Raw genomic sequence first — 23,612 nt, forward strand, 5'->3', positions numbered from 1 at the left:
CTTCTGAGGACTGCACCCACACCCCAGGCCACTGCAGGGAAGTCAGGAGTCCTGGCCCCAGGCTCCCCACGTCAAGCTGAGCACAGGCTGAATGGCCCCACCCCACAGAGCCCAAAGCTGATCCCCATCCCTTCCAAGAAAGGTTGCGCAGACTTCAGAGAATAAGTGCTTTATCAGCAGCCTCAGCCTGGCAGGACACTCAGCCCCGCACTCGGACTCGCCAGGAGTAGGTGCTGAGCACACGCTGCCGCCGGCGCACCACACACGTGTACGTGCCCTCGTTGATGGCGTTGGCAATGATGCTCAGATGTGCTTCGCCCAGCGCCAGGTAGCCAGGGTAGGAGAACTCCAGGGGTTCCTGGTCCTTGTACCAGCTGCGAGGAGGGTAGGAGGGCTGGCCAGGGTCCTGAGCCCCCACTGCCCCCCCTCGGGGTCATGGGGCAGGGCCACTCACTACACTTTGCCTTTCTTGTGAAGGATCTTCTGGCCACATCGGAAGGTCACATTCCGGCCCTCAGGCACCAGCCTGGTCTTGGTCCTGGGTGGTGGTGCAGTGGCGGCCACCGTGGGGAAGGGGAACTCTATTCGGTGTGGGGGAAGAGGGGTCAGAGGGGCCACATAGTGCCCTGCCTCTGACCAGACCCAAGCCAGGAATTGGGACCCAGCCTCACCATAGCAGAAGTCACAGCTGCTGGGGCAGAGCCTCTTCATGAGCCTCCGGCGGGTGTCACAAAATCCCCTCCGAGCCCAGGATGTGCACACGAACAGCCGGTCTAGGCAGCCTGCAGGAGGGCAACATGGCCTTAGGGCCGGCCTGCCAGCCCGCCGGCCTGCCCACCTGCCCACAGCACTCACCATAGAGTCGGTGCAGCCCCCACAGTTCATCCTGCGACAGGGTCTTCCAGCCACGCAGAGTGGCATTAAGGTGCATGAGCGCCCGGCCATGCTGTGAGTGCATCAGGCCCAGCGCATGGCCAATCTCATGGGCTGCCACGTGCACCAGGTCAGTGAGCCAAACGCCTGCAGGTCCCGTGGGTCAGGCCCTCGAACCCTGGCCCAGCTCTCCCAGCTTTGCCCACCAGCCTCACTTGCCATGGCCACATCTGCAGTGTGGCCACAGAGCCTCTCTCAGCACAGCCATGGGAAGATAAGAATGTTCCAGGCCAGCAGAGGCAGTGAGCTCGGCCCCCAGGAATGTAACTCCAGCTCCCTCTCCAGCAGCAGGGGGCGGGGGTGGGGGGTGGTTCGGGGCTCCTGGAACCCAGGCCTATGGCCTCCTCCCAGCCTCTTCTTCCTGCCTCCTCAACCCCAAATCGCAGCCACCACCCCCAAAGCCCTCCTGCTCTGCCCACCGAGGTGCAGAGGGCCCCACAGGAGGCCAGGCCATCACCTTTCTTCCAGCTGTAGCGTGTGGGACCCAGGACCCAGTATTCGCTGTCATCAAAGTGGATGCCGCCGTGCGGGGGAAAGAAGGCGTGAGCCAGCTCGCCTGTTGGGCCATCGAAGCAGTGGTGCAGCGCGGAGACCAGGCAGTCCGTATGGTTGACCGGGTAGAAGCCTGGGGGAGCACAGGGCTGAGAGGGGGCCACAGGGCCAGGTGGGGGCGGGGGCACGGCGCCCACCTATGCGCAGGTCGCTGGGCTGCTCAGGGGCCACCTCTCGGAAGCTGAAGGGGGACACGTCACTCCACATGCGAAAGGCAGTGGCCAGGCCCCGCCGGGTCTCACTGGGGCTCAGCAGGTTCCGTGGGAAGGAGAGGATCCTGGGATGGGGGTCAAGGTCAGGGGTGGCGGCCAGGCTGGGCAAGTTCCCTCAGCCCCACCATCTGGGCCCCCGGTCACACCTGTAGGTGAGGTTGAAGTGGTCCCAGCGCAGCCTGGCTGGGGTCAGCGTGTAGCGGCGTCTGCGGGGTGCCTGGAGGGGCAGGGGACTGGGTCCTGGGGTGGCGAAGACACCCACAGGGTAGGGTGCGGCGAGGTCTCCCTTCAAGGAAAGCGAGTACTCTTGGGGAGGAAGTAGGGATCATCCCCACATCTGAAAACACTCAGAGAAAGAACTAAAGAAAATGGGGCGGGGTGCGTGGTTCAGGGACCTTTTTTGGTCTCTGCATTTTCAGGTTTTTCACCCGGCAACGGTGTTACTTTACAGCCTGGGTGGGGGGGAAGGTGACTGACCACAGGCGGGGTCCGAGTGGGTGGAGCCGGAGGCCTGATGCCGGCTTCCCCCTCCCCCTTCCCTCCCCCCAACCAGGGACACGCAGGCTCCTGGACCCTCAGGCCGCTGGCCCCTCTGCCCATCCCCGCTGCTCTCACCTGCGCTGCGCTGGCCCCCAGCCGGGCTGCAGGGCCCCCGGGCCGCGCCAGCAGCAGGAGCACCGGCAACAGGCACAGGGCGCCCAGCACAGCTCCCAGCCAGCGAGCCTGGGCTTGGGCCCCCGACGCTGCTGAGGACACGCAGGCCCCGAGGCCCATGGCGCCTGCGGACTCGCTGTCGGGGCCTAGAGCCCACTGGGGCTGGGCGGGGAGGCGCTGCAGTCGGCTCCGGTTACAGGGGTGGGTGCTGGGGGAGGCGCGCCCCTGAAGGGAACCAGCTGGCCGTCCCCGCCGTCAGGACAGCCCCGCCGCCTGCCTGGAGTGCGGACCCGGGGCCTGTGGGTCGGTGGCAGCAGCCTGGGCAGGGCCTGCTGGGCGGGGTCACTTGGGGAGGGGGGGACGAGGAGGGCCCAGCAGCAAGGAAAGGGACAGATGCCAGAGGCTCAGGCCCAGGGAAGGGTAGTCAGTTGGGGTCCTGAGAGAGCTCTTTTCCTGGATGGGGTGTCCCCCAGTCCCCCTACTCCTGAATGAGACCTGGGAGTGGAGCCTGCATTCTAGCCAACTTGGGACCTGTCCCCTGCCCTTGGAGCTGCCTGACCAGGTCTCTGAGAGGGGTGGGGATGAGGAGAGTGGAGTACTGGGCACTGGGCAGGGAAGAGGTCGGGGCGAGACGCGGGGGAGGGGGCAGGCGGCATGGGGATGGTGCCAGGGAGGACCCAGATGCGGGAGCTGGCGGGAAGAGACCCCATGGGAGCTAGTGGGGAAGCTCATGGAGTGCGGCGGCTGTGGGAGCCAAGAACTGTTCCCCTGGCTGGGGCCAAGGTCTGGAACAGCCGGATGGGAAGGCGAGGAAACAGCGTCCTGAGGCCGGAAGCCTCCAGCCTCAAAGGGTTATTGGTGTGGGCCCCTCGGGGCTGGGGGACCTGGGATTGGGGACGCCTGGCCAGAGGGACAGGGAGCAGAGGGAGAGGCAGAGGGCCAGACCAGCTGGGGGGCTTGGCTGTCCCCATTCTCCATCCAGGCCTGGCGCCCAGTGACAGCAGCACAGCGGGCCAGCGGGGTCAGTGCCAAGTTGCTGGCCGACAGCCCTGAGGCTCTGGGGGAGCATTCCGGGTGGTTCTTGGAAAGCGCCCTGCCAGCCAGAGCCCAGGCGAGAGCTGCGCCCCGCTCTCCAAGGCTAAATATTTGCCCCCACGGGAGGTCCTCCTGCCCTGTGTCTGCCTCCCACGCTCCATGGTCCCAAGACCCTAGGGGTCTCAGGCCGAAAACTAACACCTCCCCCAACTCCCTGCCAAGCAGGGACCCGGGTCAGAGGCGACTGCACAGCCTGCCCAGGGGAGGAGGAAGGGGCAGGGGTCGGAGGGAGACACACACCGCCCCCCCGCCCCCGCCAGACACTGGGGTAATGGCCAAGCCTTGGCTTCCGGGGGACATCACGCTCCTGGGCGCCGTCCTTCCACGAACCCAGGCCAGGACGGTGGACGCTGGACACCGCTGGACGCGGGGGCCGGTCCAGAGCGCAGAGCCAGGGCAGCAGCGGACCTGCGCCACCCGCCCCCACCCCGCCCCAGGCAGGCAACAGACGTAAAAGTCCGAGAATCTTTTTATAAAACACGTGGTGGGGGCTTGCGAAGGCGACGGCGGGACGTGGCTCCGGAACGTGGCGGGGCGCGGCCGGGAGTGCGGGGGGCGGGGGGGGGGGCACGGGCTACACGAAGATCTGGATGCGGTCGCGGATGGGCTGGCGGCAGATGGGGCAGGCGCTGAGCGCGGCGCCGCAGGGTGCGCACGCGCCGTGGCCGCACTGGAACACGAGGCGGATGTGGCTGTCGATGCAGATGGGGCAGGTGATGCGCTCCTCCATCTGCCGGTAGCGACTCTGCAGCTCCTCCACCAGCTGCCGCGGCGGGCCGGACGCGGGGGTCGCGCTGGCCACCTCTGTGCCGTCTGCCGGGGGGATCGGGGTCAGGGGCGGGGCGGCGGGGGCGGGACGTGCGCACAGAAGCGGGCGGGGCTGAGCCACCCACCTGGTCGCAGCTTCTTGCCGATGACCACCTGGCATCTGATGCACTTCTTCATCCTGCGAGCGCACTCTGCGGGGGGCGGGGGAGGGGAGAGGAAGCCGGAGCCCGGTTGGGCGGGCCCAAGGGGACCGGGGACATGCCCCCCGGCCCCCCGCACTCACCCTCGCACACAGTGCGGTGCTGGCACGGCGAGAACAGCACCAGCAGCGCCAGCTCCGAGCACACCAGGCACTCGGCGGCCTCGGGCCCCGACGGCGCAGCCACGTGCAGGTTCGTCACGGTGTTGGGGGTGCCAAGCACCAGCCTCGGGCCCGGGGCCGCACCCCCGCTGCCGCCCGCGTGCCTCTCCCTGCGGTTGGAGGAGGGGGCTTGAACGGGCCCGGGGCACCGGGGCCCGCCCCCCACCCCGCCGGGCTCACCGGAAGCGCTGCGCACAGCCCTGCAGGGCCTTGAGTACACGGCCCTCGGCGGCCAGGTCCAGCGGGCTGCGGCCGCGGTGGTTGGCGTAGCTCACGTCGGCGCCCTCCAGCGCCAGGAAGCATGCGACCGCCGCTCCCACCGTCAGCTCCCCGCTGCCCGGGAGGCCTGAGGCCTGGAGCTGGACGGCAGACACAGGCAGGCCGGTGAAGGCAGGCCCTGGGCATGCAGGAGCCTCTCCCAGCACCCGGCCCCTGGGGCTTCGGTGTGAGGCTGCTGGAACAGGAGGGAGGCAGGTGGCCGGGCCAAGCGCCCAGCCAGGGAACTCCGGGGTAGGGGCAGAGTTCTGATGGACCCCACCCTGCCCTGCTGTGTGTGCCCTATCCCCTCTTCCCAAGACGGCCAGGAGCACATCTTCTCAGGGAACCTGGGCCACTCTGCGGTGACTGAGGTCACAGAAAACATCTTTAGCAAACCGCAGTCCCCTGGACTCACCCACCCCCAAGAAGGCCTGGCTCCCTGGTCAGACACCCACAGTGGAGGTGGCCAGTCCCTCAGGCCCCATTTCTGGCCTGCAGCCAGGCTCTCTGGCCCACCTCTTCAGTACCCAGATCCACACTTCCTCACCCTGGACAGCAGCTGCAAGGGCCCTGGGTCCCCCCCGGCCCCATCTGCTGCCAGGGGCAGCAGCTGATGACGCTGCAGGGCCACGTGCAAGGCTGTGTCCCCTTCCTCATCCTCGGCGTTGACACTGCAGCCCGCGTCCACCAGCAGCGGCACCAGCCCCACATGAGCCTGCTGCACGGCCAGGTGCAGGGGGGACTGGAGCTTACGGTTGCGAACGTTCACATCACAGCGGCCCTGAGAAGAGGTAAAGGCTCAGCCCAGGGACCCCAGGTCAGCCCTGGCCCCCGAGGCCCTGTGCTGGTCCACACCTCTCGGATGAGAATCTGGGCCACTTCCCGGTGGTTGTTGAGGGCAGCCAGGTGTAAGGCTGTGAAGCCATCCTCCTTCTTGGCGTCCACCAGCTGTCGTGCCCGAGCTAGAATCCTCCTGACAGCTCTGTGGGAGCAGGGAGACGTGTCTGGGGTCCGGAATGGCCTCAGTGTCCCAGCAGCACCACGGGAGCTTGGCCACCAGCTGCACCCACCCCACACTCACAGCGTGTGGCCCTTGAGGGATGCGTGATGCAGCAGGGTGAAGCCCTGGCTGTTAGTGGCCGTGACATCAACACCTGGCACCTCAGTGAGGACCTCCACGATGCCGCTGGCGCCGGCGCCCGCCGAGATGGCACAGTGCAGAGGTGTGTCCGCGTGTGCATCCTGCCGGCAGTGGTCAACAGTCACCCAGCAGGAAGGTAAATGCCACTGTATCGTTGGGCCCAGGGGTACAGCCAAAGGACTCCGCACTTACAGGCAGGTTGACGTCACAGCCACGTTCACAGAGGACCTTCACCACCTCCAGGAAGCCCCTCTGCACAGCCACATGCAGTGCTGCGCTCCGGGTGCTGTTAAGAGCATTGGCCCCACACCCGGAGCTCAGGAGCAACCGGGCAGCCTCAGGCTGGTTCCTGACAGAAGAGGAAGCAGGAGGGTCCTGTGCCTACTGGCTGGACCTGCACCCCAGCCCCCACCGTGTCCCTGCCAGGGCCTCACCCCAAGGCTGCATAGTGCAGCGCCGTATTGCCCTCATCATCTGCCAGGTCCATGCCCGCTCGTGCCTGCAGCAGCAGCCGCACCAGCTCCACCTGGCCTAGGTAGGCAGCCACCTGCAGAGCGGTCCTGCCCTGGTTCTTGGTGTCCACCTACCAGGAGAGCCAGCAGGTCAGTCCCCAGCCCTCCAGCCCATCCTTGGGGCAGGCCAGTGGAAGGGAGGATGGCAGGTAGGGCGAGTGTCAGGGCCTTGCCTGCTCTGGGTGCCGCCTCAGCTGGTCCAGAGCCCCAGCCATACTGCCCAAGGCCACCTCCACCACCAGTCTCCCTGGGTGCTCCAGGTCACTCTTCTGGGCTCGAAGCTTCTCCAGAGCAACACTCAGGAAGCCTGGGTGGGGCAGGGCTTCAGTTAAGTGGAGGCCAAAGGCAGCCCTGCCTCCTGCCGGCCACCCAAGGTGGGCACACCCACTTTTGTTCTCCCTGGCACGTTCGGCCACATCCAGGTTGGCATCCTCCTCAGGCCGGTAGGCCACCAGGCAGGAGGGGCTGAAGGTCCACAGCTGACCACCGACTGCCACACGCAGGTTACCGTCTCTGAAAACTTTCACCACCTTCCCAATGCGGCCCAGGGCCTAGGTGGGGAGAGAGGAGGGTCATGGGCAGATCTCCCACCAGGTGAGAGGTGGGGTGGGGGTGGGATCAACAGTACTCACGGGGGCCATGTCATCTGTCCACTCGCCATGCCCAGCCTGCAGCCGCTTCACTGTGTCAAGGTCATCGATGACCCGTACCACATCGCCCACCCAGAAGGCATTGTGCTGAGTGAGAGAGAGGGGCACATGAGGGGCACCCCCAAGCATGTGTGGCTGCCCAAGGCCATGGGGTGGGAAGGCACCTCCACGGAGCTCCAAAGGACTGACAGGCGTGAACCTGACCCCAGCCCCCATCTGAGAGCTGGATGAGGACCACAAGTGACCAGGGCAGCCCTGGGTAGCCAGCCCCAGAGCCATGGGAGTGACAGCCATAGAACTGGGCAGTGGCATCCAGACCAGACCAAAGCTGACATGGGTGAAGGCCAAGGCAGGCCTGTCCCTACACACTGACAGAGGAGCAGACGGCATGGCCAAAACTAGTCTGGACCAGCCCAGGGGGTGGGGGTGGGGCCCTGGCACAAGAGCCGTGGGAGGCAGGGTCAGGAACCATTCCTCCCCCATCCCCAAGCCTTTCCTGGCCACTTCTCCACACCTGTGCCCTCCCCTGTCTGACTTCTGACATCCCGCAACCCCCAGGCCAGGACTCCAGGTCCAGAGCCAGCGAGAGGGGTATAAGCCCTCAGCCAGGGCCCCCAACCAAACCACCCTGCTCCCCAGCAGCACTCACTATACCCAGCCCTGTGCCCACTGCCTGGTTAAGTGTTCACCCTCTTCCTCAAGGGCCTCCCCACCAGTCCCACGTGCTCCCCACACCACACCCACCAGGACATTTTAGAAAGTCACCTCCCACCTCTAATGTTGCAGTGGGTCCCTCAGGCCAGGAGGAGAAAGGCCAGGGCCTGGGCTGCCAGCCCCCGCCTCCCCCAGCACCACACTCTCATGACTGAGTCCCCTCCCTGTGCAACTCAGCCCCTCTAGACCCCATGAAGCCCTCCCCTCTTCCTTCAGGGCTGGAAAAGGGCATTCCCAGAGCCGAGCAGGTACACAGACGGGGTGCAGAAGCGAACAGTTGGGGCTCAGCCCAGCCCCCCATGCACCTTGGTGAGAGCCCCAGGGTGGAAGGTCCAGCGGGTCTCACGGCCGAACTGCACACGCACATCCCCACGGTCCGTGATGCGGTGCACGGTGCCCGTCTGTCCGATAAACTGTGGCGGGTCACGGAGGCTGTGGCTGGGTGGAGCGGGAGGGCTGGGGGTCCAGAGGACACAGGGACAGGAAGGGCACAGGGGGCTCAGCAGGTGGGGCGGCTCACCTCCGCCATCCTGGGGTTCCACCCGCCGTGGCCTTCCTGCATCTCCCTCAGGATGTCTGTGTCCAGCAGACACTTAACCTTGTCCCCGTGCTGGAAAGGCTGGCTGTCGGCACTCACCCTGCGCTGCAGCTCTGCTGGCTTACCTGGGGGTGGGCGACAGGCCCCCCTCCTCAGTGGCATCCCACCTCGGCAGCATCCCCCACCCCCGGCCATGTCACAGGTCAGCCCCCACCCAGCACTGCCCCAGGACACAGCAAGGGCAGAAGGGTAGCTGGGCAGGCAGGGTGCCATCCCTGGGACCCCTACCAAGCTTCGGGAGGTGCTCCTTGTAGTAGAAGCCACCAGCTGCCTCGTTCACACACTTGAGGTCCACCTTGCCCTTGTGACCCACACGGTACACATTGGTGGTGCCATCAGCCCACGTCACACTGGCCACACTCCGGCCCGTCTCCACATCCCAGCCACGGATGTCCACCACTCGGCCCAGCTTCCCTTCCCCTCCTGGGGAGACAAGGGCCCTGTTGCAGGCTCAGCCTGTGCCAGGAAGCTTAGCCACGGCCACCGGCAGCCCAGACCCTCACTCACCATCCTGCGAACCCCACTCCCAGTCAGGGCCCCGCACCACCTTCGCCCCCTGGAAGATGCCCCTCAATGGGATCCTCGGGAGGCCCTGGCGGGGACTCAGCGTGACCCTGCAAGAAAGCGAGTGGGCACTGGACCATGCGACAAGCAGGGCGGTAGTGCGAGCCCTATGGCCCACCCAGTTGTTGCCCCAGGATGGCTGGCATGGCAGGTTATTGTCCTCCCCTAGGCCACTTGCAGCATGGCCTCGTGCTGTTCCTCCACACCTGGTGCCTCCTAATGAGCCACCTGCTGTCAGGGTTGTCCCCAGAGCTCAGTGCATAGCCTGGCTCTCAGGGTACGGCTCGGCACAAAGAATCAGAAGAACCAGTAACACGGACTCCCCCAGAGGTGGCCACAGACCGCCGACCCCTGCTCCCACTCTGGGCAGCAGGTGGCTGGCACCGAGCATGCACCACTCCCTGCCACGTGTGAGACCTTGTAGGTGGGGTCTCGGGGCATCTAGACAGCCACCCCAGCCCCGGGGACACCTCCCAGCTTCATCCACTGCCCACCCTCAGCGAAGGAGGCCCCCTGCAGGCCAACAGCGTCTCCCCAGCTGTGCCTCTGGGTCAGTTCCCAGCACGGGGTGCCCAGGGCTCCCATGGCGGACACTGGCCACACAGCCACACACAGGTCCGCTCAGCGCTCCCTCCTCCTCCACCCCTACAGGGCCACTGCCAGGACAAGACCCTGCGCACAGCACCCACCCCTGCAGACCTGCTCCGATGGTTGGTTTGGGTTACCCTTCCACAGGGGGTGGGGGTCGGTGGCGACCGCCAGGCCTCTGTGGTGACCGGGACCTTGGCCGCTCCTCCAGGAAGCAGCTCAGAAAGGGCTCCAGCCACAGCCCGGAGGGGAATGCCTCCCCACCCCCACCACTCCAGGAGGCCAAGGCCTGCTCAGGCGCATGCTTGCTTGTCCCAAACCTGGGGCACGGGCAAGCTGGGAGGCGGTGCCACCAAAGCCTCGAGCCCTCCAGAGCAGCGCACGGCCACAGGGGCAGCGGGCAGAACTCACGGGCGGGAGTGGGCTGTCTCGTAGCGCTCGAAGGCGTGGGTGAGGTCATGCTTGTTGTGCATGTAGCACTGCGTGCACAGGTCGTAGTCGAAGCAGACGCGGCACTTCCAGCGCATGCCTCGCAGGCCGTGCTTCTTGCAGCAGTCGCAGATGATGTTGGGGTGGCGGACGCCTGGGGGCAGGGCGGGGTCAGCGAGTGTGGACCCTTCAGCCCCTCCCCCCCACCACCACAGCCGCACACACCGATCTGGGCGTTGTCATAGAGCAGCAGGTCGTGGGCACCCTGGTAGCCAGCGCGGTAGTTGGTGCGGGTGCCGTGGTCCCACTGCACAACTACCGTGCGGTCGGGGGTCGAGGGGCTACCATGGCGGCCGAGCTCCACCACTGTGCCCACGCCGCCCTCACCGCCATCCTGCTGGCCCCACTTCCAGTCCACGCCGCGTACCACACGCATGCCCACCTGCACACCTGCCTGGGGGTCTGGGTCCATGGTGGGCAGGACTGCTCCGGGACCTGCAGGCAGACGGTACCCTCAGGCCACATGGAGAAGGCCACACAGGCTCTCACCAGTTCTGGGAGGGCTGCCAGGGAGACGGGGGAAGGAGGAGGTGGGGACACGTCTTGGAGAGCTAGGCAGGGAGGGGCATGAGGGCATGTGCAAATGCCCTGAGGCAGAGAGAAGCGTGATAAGCATGTGTGCTACAGCCCAAAGGAGGTGCACCTGGCTACTGGCCAGCAGCAGGGGACACAAGCTGCAGAGATGCAACATGGCACCTGTCCTGGAGGAAAGGTAGGACCCTTCTTTGGAAAGGCCCCTCCAGCCACTATGAGATGCTGTGGTGAACACAGGCAGAGGTCCAGGGGCAGTCCTAGAGAGAGGCCCGTGGACCCCCAGGGAACAAGACTTGGCAAATACCCAAAGAGTGGCCGCCTGTGCTCAGAGATCCAGTTCTGGGTGGTCGGCCATCAGTACACATTTGTTCTAAAATTAATGGATTTGGGACACCCAGGGGGCGCTCAGTCGGTTAAGCATCTGCCCTCAGCTAACAATCCCAGGGTCCTGGGATGGAGCCCCACATCAGGTTCTCTGTTCAGCAAGGAGTCTGCTTCTCCCTCTCCCCCAACTTGTGCTGTCAAATAAATAAAGCCTTCACAAAAACCCAGACTCTCTCTCACGCAGCCAGTTGGTAAGTGACACTGCGCTGACGTCAGGAACCAGTGTGTGCAGGCACCACAAAGGGCTTGTCTCTAGATCATATGGGGAACTCAGATGGACACAAAGCAGGTGACCCAAGAGTAAAGGGGCATCTGCCCAAAGACTAATAAACACAGGTTCCGGCCACCAGGCCACTGCCTCCGAGTGGAACGCTGCCCTAGGGCAGTGGACAGTGCCTGGGGTCACTCAGGGCCCCACTTCCGGGGTCTTCCCTGGAGAATTGTGGCCCACCCACTCCGGATTTGTACCAGAGGGCAGTGGCGGCTATGTACAGAGCAGCTCTGATCCCATGCCCTTCCAGGTGAACTGGTCATGAGATGTGACATACTCCCTGGGAGCACAAACCCACCACGCGATGCACGTGCCAGCTCCGCAGATGTGCAAGGAAAGCCACCAGGTGCCTGCTATCTGAATCCATTTATGGAAAGTACACAAACAGGGCAAGCAAACTCAGGGTGATGGCGGCAGGGAACCTGCTGGAGGCAGCCCCAGGGGCTCTGGGACCCAGGGACACGCTATGTCTTGACCTGGGTGCTAACTACGTGCCTATTCACTTCGCAAATCTGGATCCCTTATGACCTGGGACCTGTGTTAGATGTGTTTCTTCAACAAAGTTTTTTAAATTAATGACACAAATAGATTTGAGTAACTGTTAAGAGAGAAAGTCAACAGGACTCAGAGAGGACCCAGAGACTCCCCGATAGTAAGCGAGCAATCAGCACGCCATTTCTGGACGTGGTCTGCAGTGTTGCCAGCAGGGCCCTGAGGCTGGAAAAGGAGCTAAAGAGCAGACAGGCTCCTTCCAGCTCCCATGAGTGCCCAGTGGCCCCGCCTGGCCACAGGACACTGGCCAGCAATATGGAGGAAAACCATATCATGCCTCTACTTAGGCCCCTCCCCAGGGTCCTGGGTCCTGCCCCACCCCCAAATCTGACATTCACCATATCACAGGCCCGGCTCCCTCAGGAAACACTGCCAGCCAGCTGAGGCCACAGGTGAGCAGTGAGGAGGGGCAGTGGCCAGGTTTTGCCAGGAGCAGGGGCCGAGCCCCACGGGCCCTCTGACATCCACCGTCTGCCCAGGTCCACGCCAAGACCCATGTCCAGCACAGGATAGGCAGGGAAGGGGCACTGCCCATGGGGCTGGGCCTCAGTCCATGCCCAGCCTGGTGTTTGAGTCAATGACCGCCTCATATTCTCAGGGGTATGAACCACCTAGCCAGCTCCAACGTCTGCACATTCTCCTCCCTCCTGGACGGGTTCCCTATGGCAGCTGCTGCTTCACCTTGTGCAGGCAGGACCTCTGGGGCTTTCACAGAAGCAGGTGGATGTCTTAGGACAAACCTTTCCAACCCATGGACTAATTATGAGCCTTTCCTCAAAGAAACTCCTCATTGCTTGTTCACCTCGAGAGCCTCACCTCTTGGGCCACTTGGCCTCCCCGTACTGCTGCTTCTCAGCCCCCTTCCCTTCTGGTCTCTGGCCCTTGCTAAGGCACGGCACCTGGGCCTGAGACCGCTGCAGGCTCCGTTACCAAAAACTTCTCTCTTCCACAGAGCACAGCCAAGCCCAGGTCAGCCACAGTATGGACGCCCCCCCCCCCCCCCGAGAATGCCTGTGACTCTTAAATGCCAGCAAGCTGCAGATGAGGGGAGGCATCCTGTGGGCTGCACCTGGGCAAGGAGGTACAGCGGGCCCTCCACGTGTGGCCTCAGCCACCTGCCTGGTGCCTGCCCATTAGCAGCTGCTACAGATGTCTGACTTGGACAGAGCAGCACAGCCTGAGCTGGTGGCCTGCTGGCAGCGTGGTGGCATGCCCCTTAATGCACAGGTCCGACCCCCTACCCTGCCTTCCTCTGCCGATCCTCTTCCATGCCAAGAACCCACCAGAAATAGCAGCACTGGGCAGGTCACACTGGGCTACTCCTTGCTCTCCCCAGATGCTCTTGCTGAGCGACACTCAGCTAGCATGCATCTCATCCCAGGCAACCACAAACCTAGACAAGTGTGGGCAGACAGGCCAACTAAAGATCCCTGATGGCAGGAGAAGCCCATCTGCAGAGCCCCAAAACAGGCTCCACACAGAAATAAAGGACTCAGAGCAGGTAAGGACCCAAGTGGCATGAGCCATTCTAGGGCCAGGATGGCATGCCCTCAACCTGCCCAGCCGGCCACACCTGCCTGCCCACTGCCCTTACACTGCATGATCATTTCCAACAAGACATAGGGGACAAACCAAGGAGAATGAGTTGTAGCCCACGCCTGGCTGGCTCTATGGCAATGGGCAAAAAATGAGGTGCGGGGTAGAAGAGTGCCCAGAAGTTTCTGTGAGAAGCCAGGACTGGGCTTTAGCCCACGACAGTGCCACGTGGGGCAGCAGTACAGTCCAGCCTGTAGCAAGAGGTGCTTCTGGCCAGCCTCCACTGCATTCACACACAATCAGTTGAACCCCATGCCTAGCAGGGGAACTGCCAGCCTTCCCAGGGCTGTTCCTCACAGGAACCCAGAAACCTGCGTGGGACACAGTCAGATGGGACCCGCTGAGCCGTGGGCTTCCTCCGGCCCCTCACCTTGGGTACCCAGACCAGCACCCCCTGAGGAAGATGGTGGAGGACAGAGGAGCAGCCTGCTCTGGAGACACCCACAGCCTTTAGCCCTGGGATCCCCTTGTCTCCCCTCCAGCACCTGATCCCCACCAGTCATGAGGTCTGCCCTCTGCTTTGGCATCTCCATCCAGCATGGTGGCACCTTGGTTCAGGCCTGACCCTGAACCTCCAACAACCCCATTGTCCCTTCCTACATGTCACTATGGGCACAGGGCACTCAGTTCCTGGGCCTCAGAAACATCTCAGCACAGTATCCTAGCACCCTCGTGACGTGGGCCAGGTAGCTTTCCAGGTCTCTCCATCATTCCTTTACACCTACCACTTTCACTTTGCCTGGGCTCCATCACTGATGTCCCCAGGGCCCAGCACACGCTGAGCATGCCCCATGTGACATCAGGTGCCCACCCCTCCTGGTATTAGGACCCACTACTTTACTTCAGAAGGTCCCACCGGGCTGTGCAGGGAGGAGGTGGCAAGTGGGAAATGGACCAGGGTCAGCAGTCAGGAGGCAGCAACCAAACCCAGAGAGGCTAGAGAGAAGAAAAGCACCCGTTTCAGTGGGAAATTCACCCAAAGAGTTATTTTTCTTCTTTTACCAGAAATGCTGTCCTCTGACATTGTCCACAGAGCTTATAGGCTGTAGCCCTGCCTAGCACCCAAATCCCTGTAGAGGCAGTCACTACAGATGTTTAAAACCACTCTGAAGCAGGGCGCCTGGGTGACACAGTCAGTTAAGCACCCAAATCTTGGTTTTAGCTCAGGTCGTGATCTCAGGCTCATGAGATAAGCCCCATCAGCTTATGGGTCCGCTTACCACGGAGTCTGATTAAGATTCTCTCTCCAAAAAAAAAAAAAAAAAAAAAAAGATTCTCTCTCCCTCGTCCTCTGCCCCTCCCCCCCTGCCCTCAACCCCACTGGTGCGTGAGCAAGCAACAGCTCACTCTCTCTCAAACTCTCAAAAAAGCAAAAAGACTCAAGACAGTCAGAGTGTGAGGACTCAAGGGACAGATACACGTTAGCAAGACTATAACTTACCTTAGCACACAAACCAGTCTCGTGTCAGCATTCCAGACATTTAGCGGCTACTTCTCGGGTCACAAATTTGACAGCCACCAAGATTTCCTGTTGGAAACTAGCAGCCATGCCGACACAGAACACAGCAAACCAAACAGGCAGCCAGCAAGCAAGTCTGGAGAAAATGGTTTTTAAAAGGCAGTTTTACACTTCTGGTATTTACCACCTCAACCAAACAGGCGGACATCTGGGTCTGTTCTGTTGGGTAATAGTTTTTCTTATCTCAAGGAACTGCCAGCTCTTGGAGGCAGAAGGATTTCCAAAACATACCTTAGGACAGTGTAGAAATACGAGATTTTCCCTATTTGTGAATATTTTATTGGAAGAACTTTTAAAAGCCATAAGGATTAAATCCCACTTAGCTAGGAAGTTGGCAAATTGCCTTTATTCAATAGAATACAGTTACATGACACTGACACGACATGCAACAGGCAGCAGCCACCCCTTTCCCTGTGCCTCGGGCTGTGCCTGATGATGCTGTTTGAATCAACACCATGAGGGGCACAGTCGACTGGCCAAACTTGGTGAATCACAGGCTCCTGTCATGTAGCAGCTCTGGCTAAGACCAAGGTGGACATCCTGGGTGGGGGTGCAGGGGAGTCTGGCCCATGAGGGACTGGGGTGAAGCCCTGAGACAGCCTAGGAAACCCAACGAGGCCCAACACGAAGACACCTGCCTTCCGAAGGCCTAAAGTAAGTGCAGGGCTGTCATCACCCGGATCTCAAGGGGTTCCCCGAATCTTGTCCCCTCAGGCACCATGCAGACCGGGGTGTCATAGGGGCACCTAAAGCGGGAGCAAGGCATTCAGATACTTGTTGCACCTGGAGCAACAGGCCAGGAGGGGACCTGCCAGGAAGGACCGGGTTTGCCTGGACTTCCATTTGCCTGCCTCATCCCCAGCCCCACAGGTGCCTACCAGGAAGAACTGTTTGGCACCTTTCCTCATTTCTTCAATCACTTCTGAACGCAGAGGACTGACAAGCAGAATTATCTATCGCACACACACCCTCCACCCCACACACACACTCAAAACAACCAAAACTCCTCTGACATGACATCAAACAGTATCCAAAGTATGCAACAGCCAAATCCAAACTATCACACCGCAAGCCTGTCAAGAGCTCACCTGTCTGGCCATCCAGTCGCGCCCTCCCCCCCGCACCCCCTGACAGTACTGGACTGCAGCCCTGATGCCTGGAGACCTGGGGACTGGCCTGCAGCCTTGCTGAGCTTCAGCGCGAGCCCTGGGCCATCCTGCCCTATGGCGCCTGGGAGATGCCAAGACGCACAGTTAGCACGTCCTACAGGACCGCGGCGGGCAGGGCCGACCCGTCCGCTCCCGCGCTGCCCGCCGTCTACATGCCCATTTCCATGCCAACACCAACGCGGCCAGCGCCGCTCCGGGGCGCCTGCCCCCTGCCTTGCAGGGATCCTCTGGCTCTGGCGGCCTCGCGCCTGCTGCAGCAGCGAGTGTGGGGCGCGCAGGGGCCGCAGCGCCCGAGCACCACCTGCCGCCGGGACTGGAGCCGGAGGGCTGGTGGCCCGGGCGCTGCGGACGTCAGGGCCTGGCACTGCGCCCCGACCAAGACTCGCCAGGGACAGCGTAGGAGGGCCGGGCCGGACTGGGCAAGGCGGGCGCGCACCCCCAGCGTGACCCCGCCCCGCCAGGCCAGGGCCGCCCCGCCTCCTGCCACCCCATCCCCCCCCTGCCTCAGGAAGCGCCCGGGGCCCCGGTCGCGGCCAGACCCTAGTGCCCCCGTCGACCCCTCCACTTGCCCGGAAGTTTGCGTCCCGCCCGCTCGGCCCGGGGTTCGGGGCTCGAGAAGCGCTGAGTCTATCTGCTAGTGGCCTGCTGAGCGGCCTTGGCGTGTGTAGCAGCCTGCCTGCGACCCCTCCGCTGCCGGCCCCCGCCAGCCAGGCCGTTCTGCCGCGCAGAGACCACCGCCTGAGGCAACCGAGGACCCCGAGCTCGGGGCTCCTGCGGCCGCCGCGCGGCCTGCCGGGAGTTGTAGTTTGCAGCCCGCCAGGGCCAGAGCCGGGGGGCGGGTCCGAACCACGACTCCCAGGAGGCCCCGCGGAGGCGGTGACGCACGCGGCCTCAGGGGGCGGGGCGTGACGGAGGAAGTCCCGGCCCCTGCCCGGACAGCGACGGGAAAGGTCCGGGCTCGCCTCCGTGGCACACGCGAACGGAGAGCGCGTTCACGTAGGACAGCGTGTGACAGCCGTCGTCAAAAGCCGGCGGCTGCCTCGGTGGACCCTTCAGCACGCCAAGGGTCCGGGGAGGCGCGGAGCTGAGCAGCCTGGACAGGAAGGAACTGGGCTCCTCGTCGGGTTGGGCGCCGGGGCCCTAGTGCCCCGGAGGCCACCGAGAACCGGGCTTGTACGGGCCGGGCAAAGAAAGTGGGCCAAGCCGCCGGGAGCCGAGGTCAGCGCCGCCCGTACGCTGAACTTGCGGTCACGCCCCCTCGCAGGGAGGGGGGCGGGGCCCTCCCCGGAAGTGCGTCACGGTCGCGCCGGCATTACGTACCGCGGCTTGGAGAGACCGGGCGAGGAGACGCGGCCCGTTGCCGTGGAGACGGAGGCAGCGGCCTGCAGAGGCGTCCTCGACCCAGAGTCTCTGAAAATCAGTGACACCAGTGTGCGGCTTTGGTTCCGGCAGAATTGAAGCCTCGCGATGAAGAGCAGCAGTCTTGCCGTCGCCCCCAGCGGCACGTCCTTTCGGCCCTTGTACGGTCCGCCGGCCGAAGCCTTCCGGATCTGAACAGAGGCCACTGCCTTGGGGTTCCCGGTGGACACGCTTGGGCCACCTGAGGCCTGAGCTGTGGGCCCAGTGAGACCTGAGGCCTGAGTTGTGGACCCTCTGAGACCTGAGGCCTGAGCCCGCAGGCCCGCAGTGCCGCCGCCCCAGTGGTGGCCCATTGTCACCTCTGCCTGACTCTGTCCTCCTCTGTCCGCTTCACACGTACCTGTTGTTCTCATGCCTACATCTTTGCTAAGCCATATTTGGTTTTTCCAGACGCTCTGATGTTTTTGCACAGGCCTACCGATGATCCTGTCCGCCTTGTCCCAGTCCCCGTCCCCGTCCCCACACCATGGGCAGGCCCCTCTGGCCTTGCTCTGCGGTCACCCTGCCTGGAACCCATGCATCTCCCTTCAGTTTACTCTCCCTTCCACTAGCTTCCTGGAAAGGGTCAGTGTCTAGAGTATGTTCTGTGCTCATCTCTGATAGACTGCTCCGCAGACAGTAGAATTCTAGTTGGGAAACGCTTTACCTTCAGAATGTCTCACATAGTACTGTTTGCTTCCCTCCTCCAGGGATGCTATTGAAAAGTACAAACCTATTCTGAGTCCTGGTCGATGGTTTCTTCTCTGCGCATTCTCCCTGAAAGCTTTTAGGATCTTTCCTTTCTCCTTGGTGCTCAGAAGTATCACACCAATATGCTTTGATGTGAGCCTCACTTTGTTCTGTGTACACATTTCTCTTCATCCTGGAGGCTCTCTTTCTTCCTTCAGTTGGGGAACCTAAAAATTCCCCTCTTGTTTTCCTGTGTTTTTTTCTAAGATTTATTTATTTGAGAGAGAGCACACACACAGGAAGAAGGAGAGAGAAACCCAAGCAGACGGCATGCCCAGCACAGAGCCCAACATAGGGCTGCACTCGGGCTCCATCTCATGACTCTGAGATCAGGACCCAGACGCTTAATGGGCTGCACCACCCAGGCAACCCTTGTTTGCTCCTGATGGGATCCCAGTTTGTCAGATTCTCATTGCACTTCTTGGACTAATCCTGTAACTTTATTCTCTAACCCAGTGTTTTTCTGGTAGATATCCTTAAATTTACTGTCCATCTCTTCTCTTGGTTAGTTAACCTGTGATTTTGTGACTTATAACAATAAACATACACTTGGTTTGCATCCCTGTTTCTAGCACAGAGCTCCTAAAATGTTTGAACTTCCTAAGTAAAAACAGTCCTAAAGCTCTGTCTTGATACTCATAAAACGCCTCTTTCAGTCACATCTGCATTTATATTGATAAGGTGGTTTTTGGGAATACTTTGTTAACCTTAAAAATAAAACAGTTGTTTTACCCACAAAAAGTGGGCTTATTTGGTAATAACAGAGAATTAACATGGATACCTGGGTGGATCAGTGGTTGAGCGTCTGCTTTTGGCTCAGGGCGTGATCCCTGAGTCCCGGGATTGAGTCCGCCTGGGGCTCCTTGCATGGAGCCTGCTTCTCCTCTCTCTGCCTATGTCTCTGCCTGTCTCTCTATGTCTCTCATAAATAAATAAAATCTTAAAAAGAAAAAACAGAATTACATTTCAGGACACATAAGCTATGGCAAAACTACAGATAAGTCCAGAGAACGAAGGCAGAATTGTTATTTTATGGAGCAAGGGGAGGTTGGGAGGGTTGTTTTGAATGAAAGCCCATTGGAGAGAAACAGGAGTTGAGGATGATGATGGTTTCTCACTGGCTGAGCTGCAGAGGCAGTGGATTTCTTGTAGGAGATGCAATGCACATCTTTTCCTATTGGGGCCTGTAATTGACAGTTCTTTCCTGTTGATGATTCTCTTGAGGAGGCCTTTCTTCCTGTAATTGAGATTGAATGCTACAGCTCCTTTCAGCTTCCCCTTCTAGCATTAGCAGTCCACTTTAGTGAGGTTTTCCTTTATTAGTTTTCACGCTCCTAGGGATGAGCAATGGGGAGACCAGCCACGGGATGAGAGGCTTGGAACTCAGTCTCACCCCCTGACCTCCAGAGGTCATAAATAAAATCTTTAAAAAAAGAAAAAAAATTGGAACATGAGTGGCGCCTGGATTGCTCAGTCGGTGAAGCGTCTGCCTTCGGCTCAGATCATAATCTTGGGGTCCTACAATGGAGCCCTGTGTCAAGCTCCCTGGGCAGCAGAGAGTCTGCAGCTCCCTCTCCCCTGCCCCCCCCCCACTCATTTTCTCTCTCTCTCTCTCTCTCTCTCAAGATTTTATTTATTTATTCATGAGAGACACATAGAGAGGAGAGAGGGCAGAGACACAGGCAGAGGGAGAAGCAGGCTCCATGCAGGGACCCTGACGCAGGACTCTATCCGGGGTCTCCAGGATCAGGCCCTGGGCTGAAGGAGGCGCTAAACCACTGAGGCACCCAGGCTGCCCCCCCTCTCTTTTTTTTTAATTGTCTTTTTTCATGAGAGACTCAGAGAGAGAGAGAAAGGCAGAGACACAGGCAGAGAGAGAAGCAGGCTCCATGAAGCAAGCCCAATGTGGGACTCGATCCCAGGATCATGCCCCAAGCTGAAGGCAGACACTTTAACCACTGAGCCATCCAGGCGTCCCCTCGTTTTCTCTCTTGAGTGCAAGCTCTCTCACTCTTTCTCTCTCAGATGCAATCTTTAAAAATATATATTAAAAAAGAAAAAATGGATGATAAAAAGTTGGAGCAAGAAAGAATGGAACAATAATGGTCACAACTGGGGATCCCTGGGTGGCTCAGAGGTTTGGCGCCTGCCTTTGTCTCTGCCTCCCTCTTTATCTGTGTCTCTCATGAATAAATAAATCTTTAAAAAAAATAATGGTCACAATTTTCCAGAAAAAGAAAAGTAGGCCACAGAAGAGGCTAATGGAGGCAATGGCCATTGTTTACCTCAGAGAAGTAAATTTATGGTGCTGAGGAAGACCAAGGCACTGGGGATGTTGACTCTGCAGTTGGAAACTGCACAGAGGAAGTCTCTGTGCAGTTCCCAAGAAGAACAAAGGGGACCTGAAGTCACCAAAGAATAGGGATTTAGATGACATCACTGGACAAAAATGCTGCTGACTAGGGGCCTGGACGGCTAGGTCAGCTGAATGTCTCACCTTTGATTTCCGTTCAGGTCATGAACTCAGGGTCGTGAGATTGAGCTCTGTGTCAGGTTGCACACTCAGCAGGGAGTCTGCTTGGGATTCTCTCTCCCTCTGCCCCTCCTGCTTATGAACTTTCTCTCTCTGTCTCTGTCTCTCTGTCTCTCAAATAAATAGATCTTTTAAAAAATGCTTTGACTGAAATTCTACTGGATTCCACAGACGAAAAAATTTGTCACATAGGCAAAGGTGTACCCTGCAAGCAACAGAAGCCCCTGTGAAGAGAACACAGCCCTGTGCTTCCCTCACTAGGAAGACAGTTGAAAACAGGAAGAGCCAGATCATGTCTCCAGATCTTTGCACGATTCCAGAAGGGTGACTCTCCAGGTAGGGGGCACACTTCTACATCTTTTCCTAAAAGGAAAAACAGATATAGGGGTCGATCTCTGACATTAAAGCTACATGTAGTAGAAGTAAAAGTTACTTCCTCAGAATTACAATCTCAAGCAGTAGGAGCAAAGATGGGGAAAAGCAAAGAAATCTTGGACCTTCCCGAGAGAGGCAGAGAAGGCACTCAAGAAATGGATGAACCGATTGGTCCAGAGGCAGTAGGAGCTGATATGGGTATAAATTTGATCGGTGTAGACATCCCAACAGGACCAGCTGTAACGTGAGGACCAGCCACCCTTACTTGTCATGAGCACTGGAGAAGGATGTAGATGAGCATGCCATGACACTTAAAACATTCTGTGCGGGGCATCTGGGTGGCTCAGTTGATTAAGCGACCGACTCTTGATTTCAGCTCTCATCATGATCCTCAGGGTCTTGAGATCAAGCCCCATGTCAAGCTCTGCACTCAGTGGGGAGTCGACTTATCTCCCTCTGCCCCTTGCTCGGCTTACTCTCTTTCGAATCTTTAAAAAAAAAATAAAATAAGTGATGCTTGAGTGGCTCAGTGGTTGAGTGTCTGCCTTTGGCTCAGGGTGTGATCCCGGGGTCCAGGGATCAAGTGCCACGTTGGACTCCTTGCAAGGAGCCTGCTTCTCCCTCCCCTCTGCCTGTGTCTCTGCCTCTCTCTATCTGTGTCTCCCATGAATAAATAAAATATTTATAAATAAATAAATAAACAGATAAATAAACAAATAAATAAATAAAATCTTTTTAAAATAAATAAAATAAATAGAACACTCCATGGATTCTAAGGGCTTGTCTCCATACAGAAGCACATTGTGGCTGTGTACATGAAACCATAATCTTCTTTTTCTTTTTCTTTTTTTTTAGTTTTTGGTTTTTATTTAAGTGATCTCTACACTCAGTGTGGGGCTCGAACTCACGACCTTCCGCTCAGGTCATGATCCCAGGGTCCAGGATGGAGCCGCACATCAGGCTCCCTGATCAGCCAGGAGGCTGCTTCTCCCTCTCCCTCTGCCTGTCACTCAGCCTACTTGTGCTCTCTCTCTCTCAGCCAAATAAATCACTAAAACCTTTTTTGTTTTTACTGCAAAGAAAATTTATTTTACATATTGCTAGCTATGAATTTTTATCATTAGTTCTTATATAAATACCACCTCCTGCCACCATCCAAATGGCAGGACCATTTTATGTCCGCATGTCACTCTGTATTTATAAAAAGAATTTGCATGACTTACATAAATGTAACTATCAGTAAAGGTTTAACAATGAAGATGCAATCTAACATCCACAATATCTGATGTTTTGCAGACAGCAATGTACAAGAGATGTACTTTTAATTATCTTTCATTTGAGTGACCTTAGTTAAAATATAAATTGATAAAAAAATATGAAAATATATATATATAAGTTGATAATTTATAAGTTCTTAGTCTCCTAAGGAGATTTTTTTTTAATTTTTATTTATTTTTGATAGTCACACAGAGAGAGAGAGAGAGAGGCAGAGACATAGGCAGAGGGAGAAGCAGGCTCCATGTACCGGGAGGCCGACGTGGGATTCGATGCCGGGTCTCCAGGATCGCGCCCTGGGCCAAAGGCAGGCGCCAAACCGCTGTGCCACCCAGGGATCCCTCCTAAGGAGATTTTCAAACACATGTATAGACATAGAGTGAAAATTTTATTTATTTTTATTTTTATTTGTTAAAGATTTATTTATTTATGATAGACATAGAGACAGAGAGAGGCAGAGACACTGGAGGAGGAAGAAGCAGGCCCATGCCGGGAGCCTGATGTGGGACTCGATCCCGGGACTCCAAGATCGCGCCCTGGGCCAAAGGCAGACTCTAAACCTAAACCGCTGAGCCACCCAGGGATCCCCTGAGAGTGAAAATTTTAAAGAAATATCTTCCATATCCACAACCTCTTGTAATTTCTGCACCATTTTCTCTTCCAGCTGCTTTCCTTTGCCTGCAAGATGGGCCTGGATAAGATGAATGTTTTGCTGGACTTCTTTGATGTCCTGAACTTTCTATAATTCTTTATCTTTCTTTAATCTATTCATTATAAATTTAGTTTGGCACTTCTGTTTGATCTCTTCAACTCTCTTCATTGCATCAGTAGTTGTATTCCATAACTCTCACTGGTATTTGACAGGTTCATTTCTACGTTTTTCAAATTCAAATGAATTATCCACTGTAAGCTTTTTTACCAGCTGCTTTACTGAATGCTTTAGTCCACCTGACTTTGTGAGGATTGCGCTTCTTTTTACAGTTTTTATGACACTTGGATTTACAGAATCTGAATACCTTGCAATCATTGTGGACAAACACAATGCCGTGGCTGGGGTAAATAGGACCCCAACAGAAATAACACTTCTCAATACACATGTTGAAAGTGTGTGGGTTCCCACTGACCAAATGCCTCTGTGTGTGTGTTTCTCATGAATAAATAAATTAA

General features: G+C 58.7%; 2 protein-coding genes and 1 pseudogene across 17 annotated transcripts; all 3 read right to left on the reverse strand.

Annotated features, from left to right (window-relative positions):
* Window positions 1-153: 153 nt before the first annotated feature.
* On the reverse strand, window positions 154-3,765 carry MMP23B (matrix metallopeptidase 23B). 4 transcript variants are annotated; one of them, XM_077891642.1, is made up of 8 exons: window positions 2,313-3,765; window positions 1,844-1,983; window positions 1,623-1,762; window positions 1,391-1,489; window positions 856-1,020; window positions 672-782; window positions 455-581; window positions 154-374 (listed from the first exon to the last, which is right to left on the reverse strand). In XM_077891642.1, exons 1-8 carry the CDS (start codon window positions 2,469-2,471, stop codon window positions 200-202), a joined length of 1,116 nt encoding a protein of 371 aa, XP_077747768.1. In that variant the 5' UTR covers window positions 2,472-3,765; the 3' UTR covers window positions 154-199. The 4 variants fall into 4 exon arrangements, with proteins under 4 accessions (XP_077747768.1, XP_077747767.1, XP_077747771.1 ...); XM_077891641.1 differs by having other exon boundaries at window positions 1,391-1,558; XM_077891645.1 differs by lacking the exon at window positions 856-1,020.
* A 132-nt stretch (window positions 3,766-3,897) lies between these two features.
* MIB2 (MIB E3 ubiquitin protein ligase 2) lies at window positions 3,898-16,927 on the reverse strand. Of its 13 annotated transcripts, none has more exons than XM_077891616.1 (22): window positions 16,110-16,396; window positions 15,584-15,691; window positions 14,868-15,021; window positions 14,268-14,362; window positions 10,255-10,524; window positions 10,012-10,183; window positions 8,956-9,062; window positions 8,677-8,871; window positions 8,371-8,513; window positions 8,156-8,263; window positions 7,119-7,223; window positions 6,875-7,037; window positions 6,660-6,793; window positions 6,409-6,557; window positions 6,167-6,323; window positions 5,915-6,075; window positions 5,689-5,815; window positions 5,381-5,614; window positions 4,756-4,934; window positions 4,498-4,685; window positions 4,340-4,405; window positions 3,898-4,259 (listed from the first exon to the last, which is right to left on the reverse strand). In XM_077891616.1, the coding sequence occupies exons 5-22, from the start codon at window positions 10,499-10,501 to the stop codon at window positions 4,021-4,023; spliced, it is 2,874 nt and encodes a 957-aa protein (XP_077747742.1). In that variant the 5' UTR covers window positions 10,502-10,524; window positions 14,268-14,362; window positions 14,868-15,021; window positions 15,584-15,691; window positions 16,110-16,396; the 3' UTR covers window positions 3,898-4,020. The 13 variants fall into 13 exon arrangements, with proteins under 13 accessions (XP_077747742.1, XP_077747741.1, XP_077747743.1 ...); XM_077891615.1 differs by lacking the exon at window positions 16,110-16,396 and adding an exon at window positions 16,034-16,052; XM_077891617.1 differs by lacking the exons at window positions 15,584-15,691; window positions 16,110-16,396 and adding an exon at window positions 16,684-16,926.
* Window positions 16,928-20,950: 4,023 nt separating this feature from the next.
* On the reverse strand, window positions 20,951-23,571 carry LOC144304433 (putative ribosome biogenesis protein RLP24 pseudogene; annotated as a pseudogene).
* Window positions 23,572-23,612: the final 41 nt, after the last annotated feature.

The sequence above is a fragment of the Canis aureus genome, chromosome 3 (genome assembly GCF_053574225.1).
Source record: "Canis aureus isolate CA01 chromosome 3, VMU_Caureus_v.1.0, whole genome shotgun sequence".
NCBI lineage: Eukaryota > Metazoa > Chordata > Mammalia > Carnivora > Canidae > Canis > Canis aureus.

What these genes read in the sequence shown, in the direction of transcription:
- MMP23B (XM_077891641.1), bottom strand. Translation starts at nt 2,471, where the DNA reads ATGGGCCTCGGGGCCTGCGTGTCCTCAGCAGCGTCGGGGGCCCAAGCC. An exon ending in ACGCTACAGCTGGAAGAAAG is followed by an intron (nt 1,021 to 1,390) that starts GTGATGGCCTGG and finishes CGGGACCTGCAG; the next exon opens with GCGTTTGGCTCACTGACCTG. An exon ending in CACAAGAAAGGCAAAGTGTA is followed by an intron (nt 375 to 454) that starts GTGAGTGGCCCT and finishes CCCTCCTCGCAG; the next exon opens with CTGGTACAAGGACCAGGAAC.
- MIB2 (XM_077891612.1), bottom strand. Translation starts at nt 12,365, where the DNA reads ATGGGCAGTGCCCCTTCCCTGCCTATCCTGTGCTGGACATGGGTCTTG. An exon ending in GAGACAGCCCACTCCCGCCC is followed by an intron (nt 9,063 to 10,011) that starts GTGAGTTCTGCC and finishes GCTTTCTTGCAG; the next exon opens with GGTCACGCTGAGTCCCCGCC. An exon ending in ACGTGCCAGGGAGAACAAAA is followed by an intron (nt 6,794 to 6,874) that starts GTGGGTGTGCCC and finishes TGCCCCACCCAG; the next exon opens with GCTTCCTGAGTGTTGCTCTG.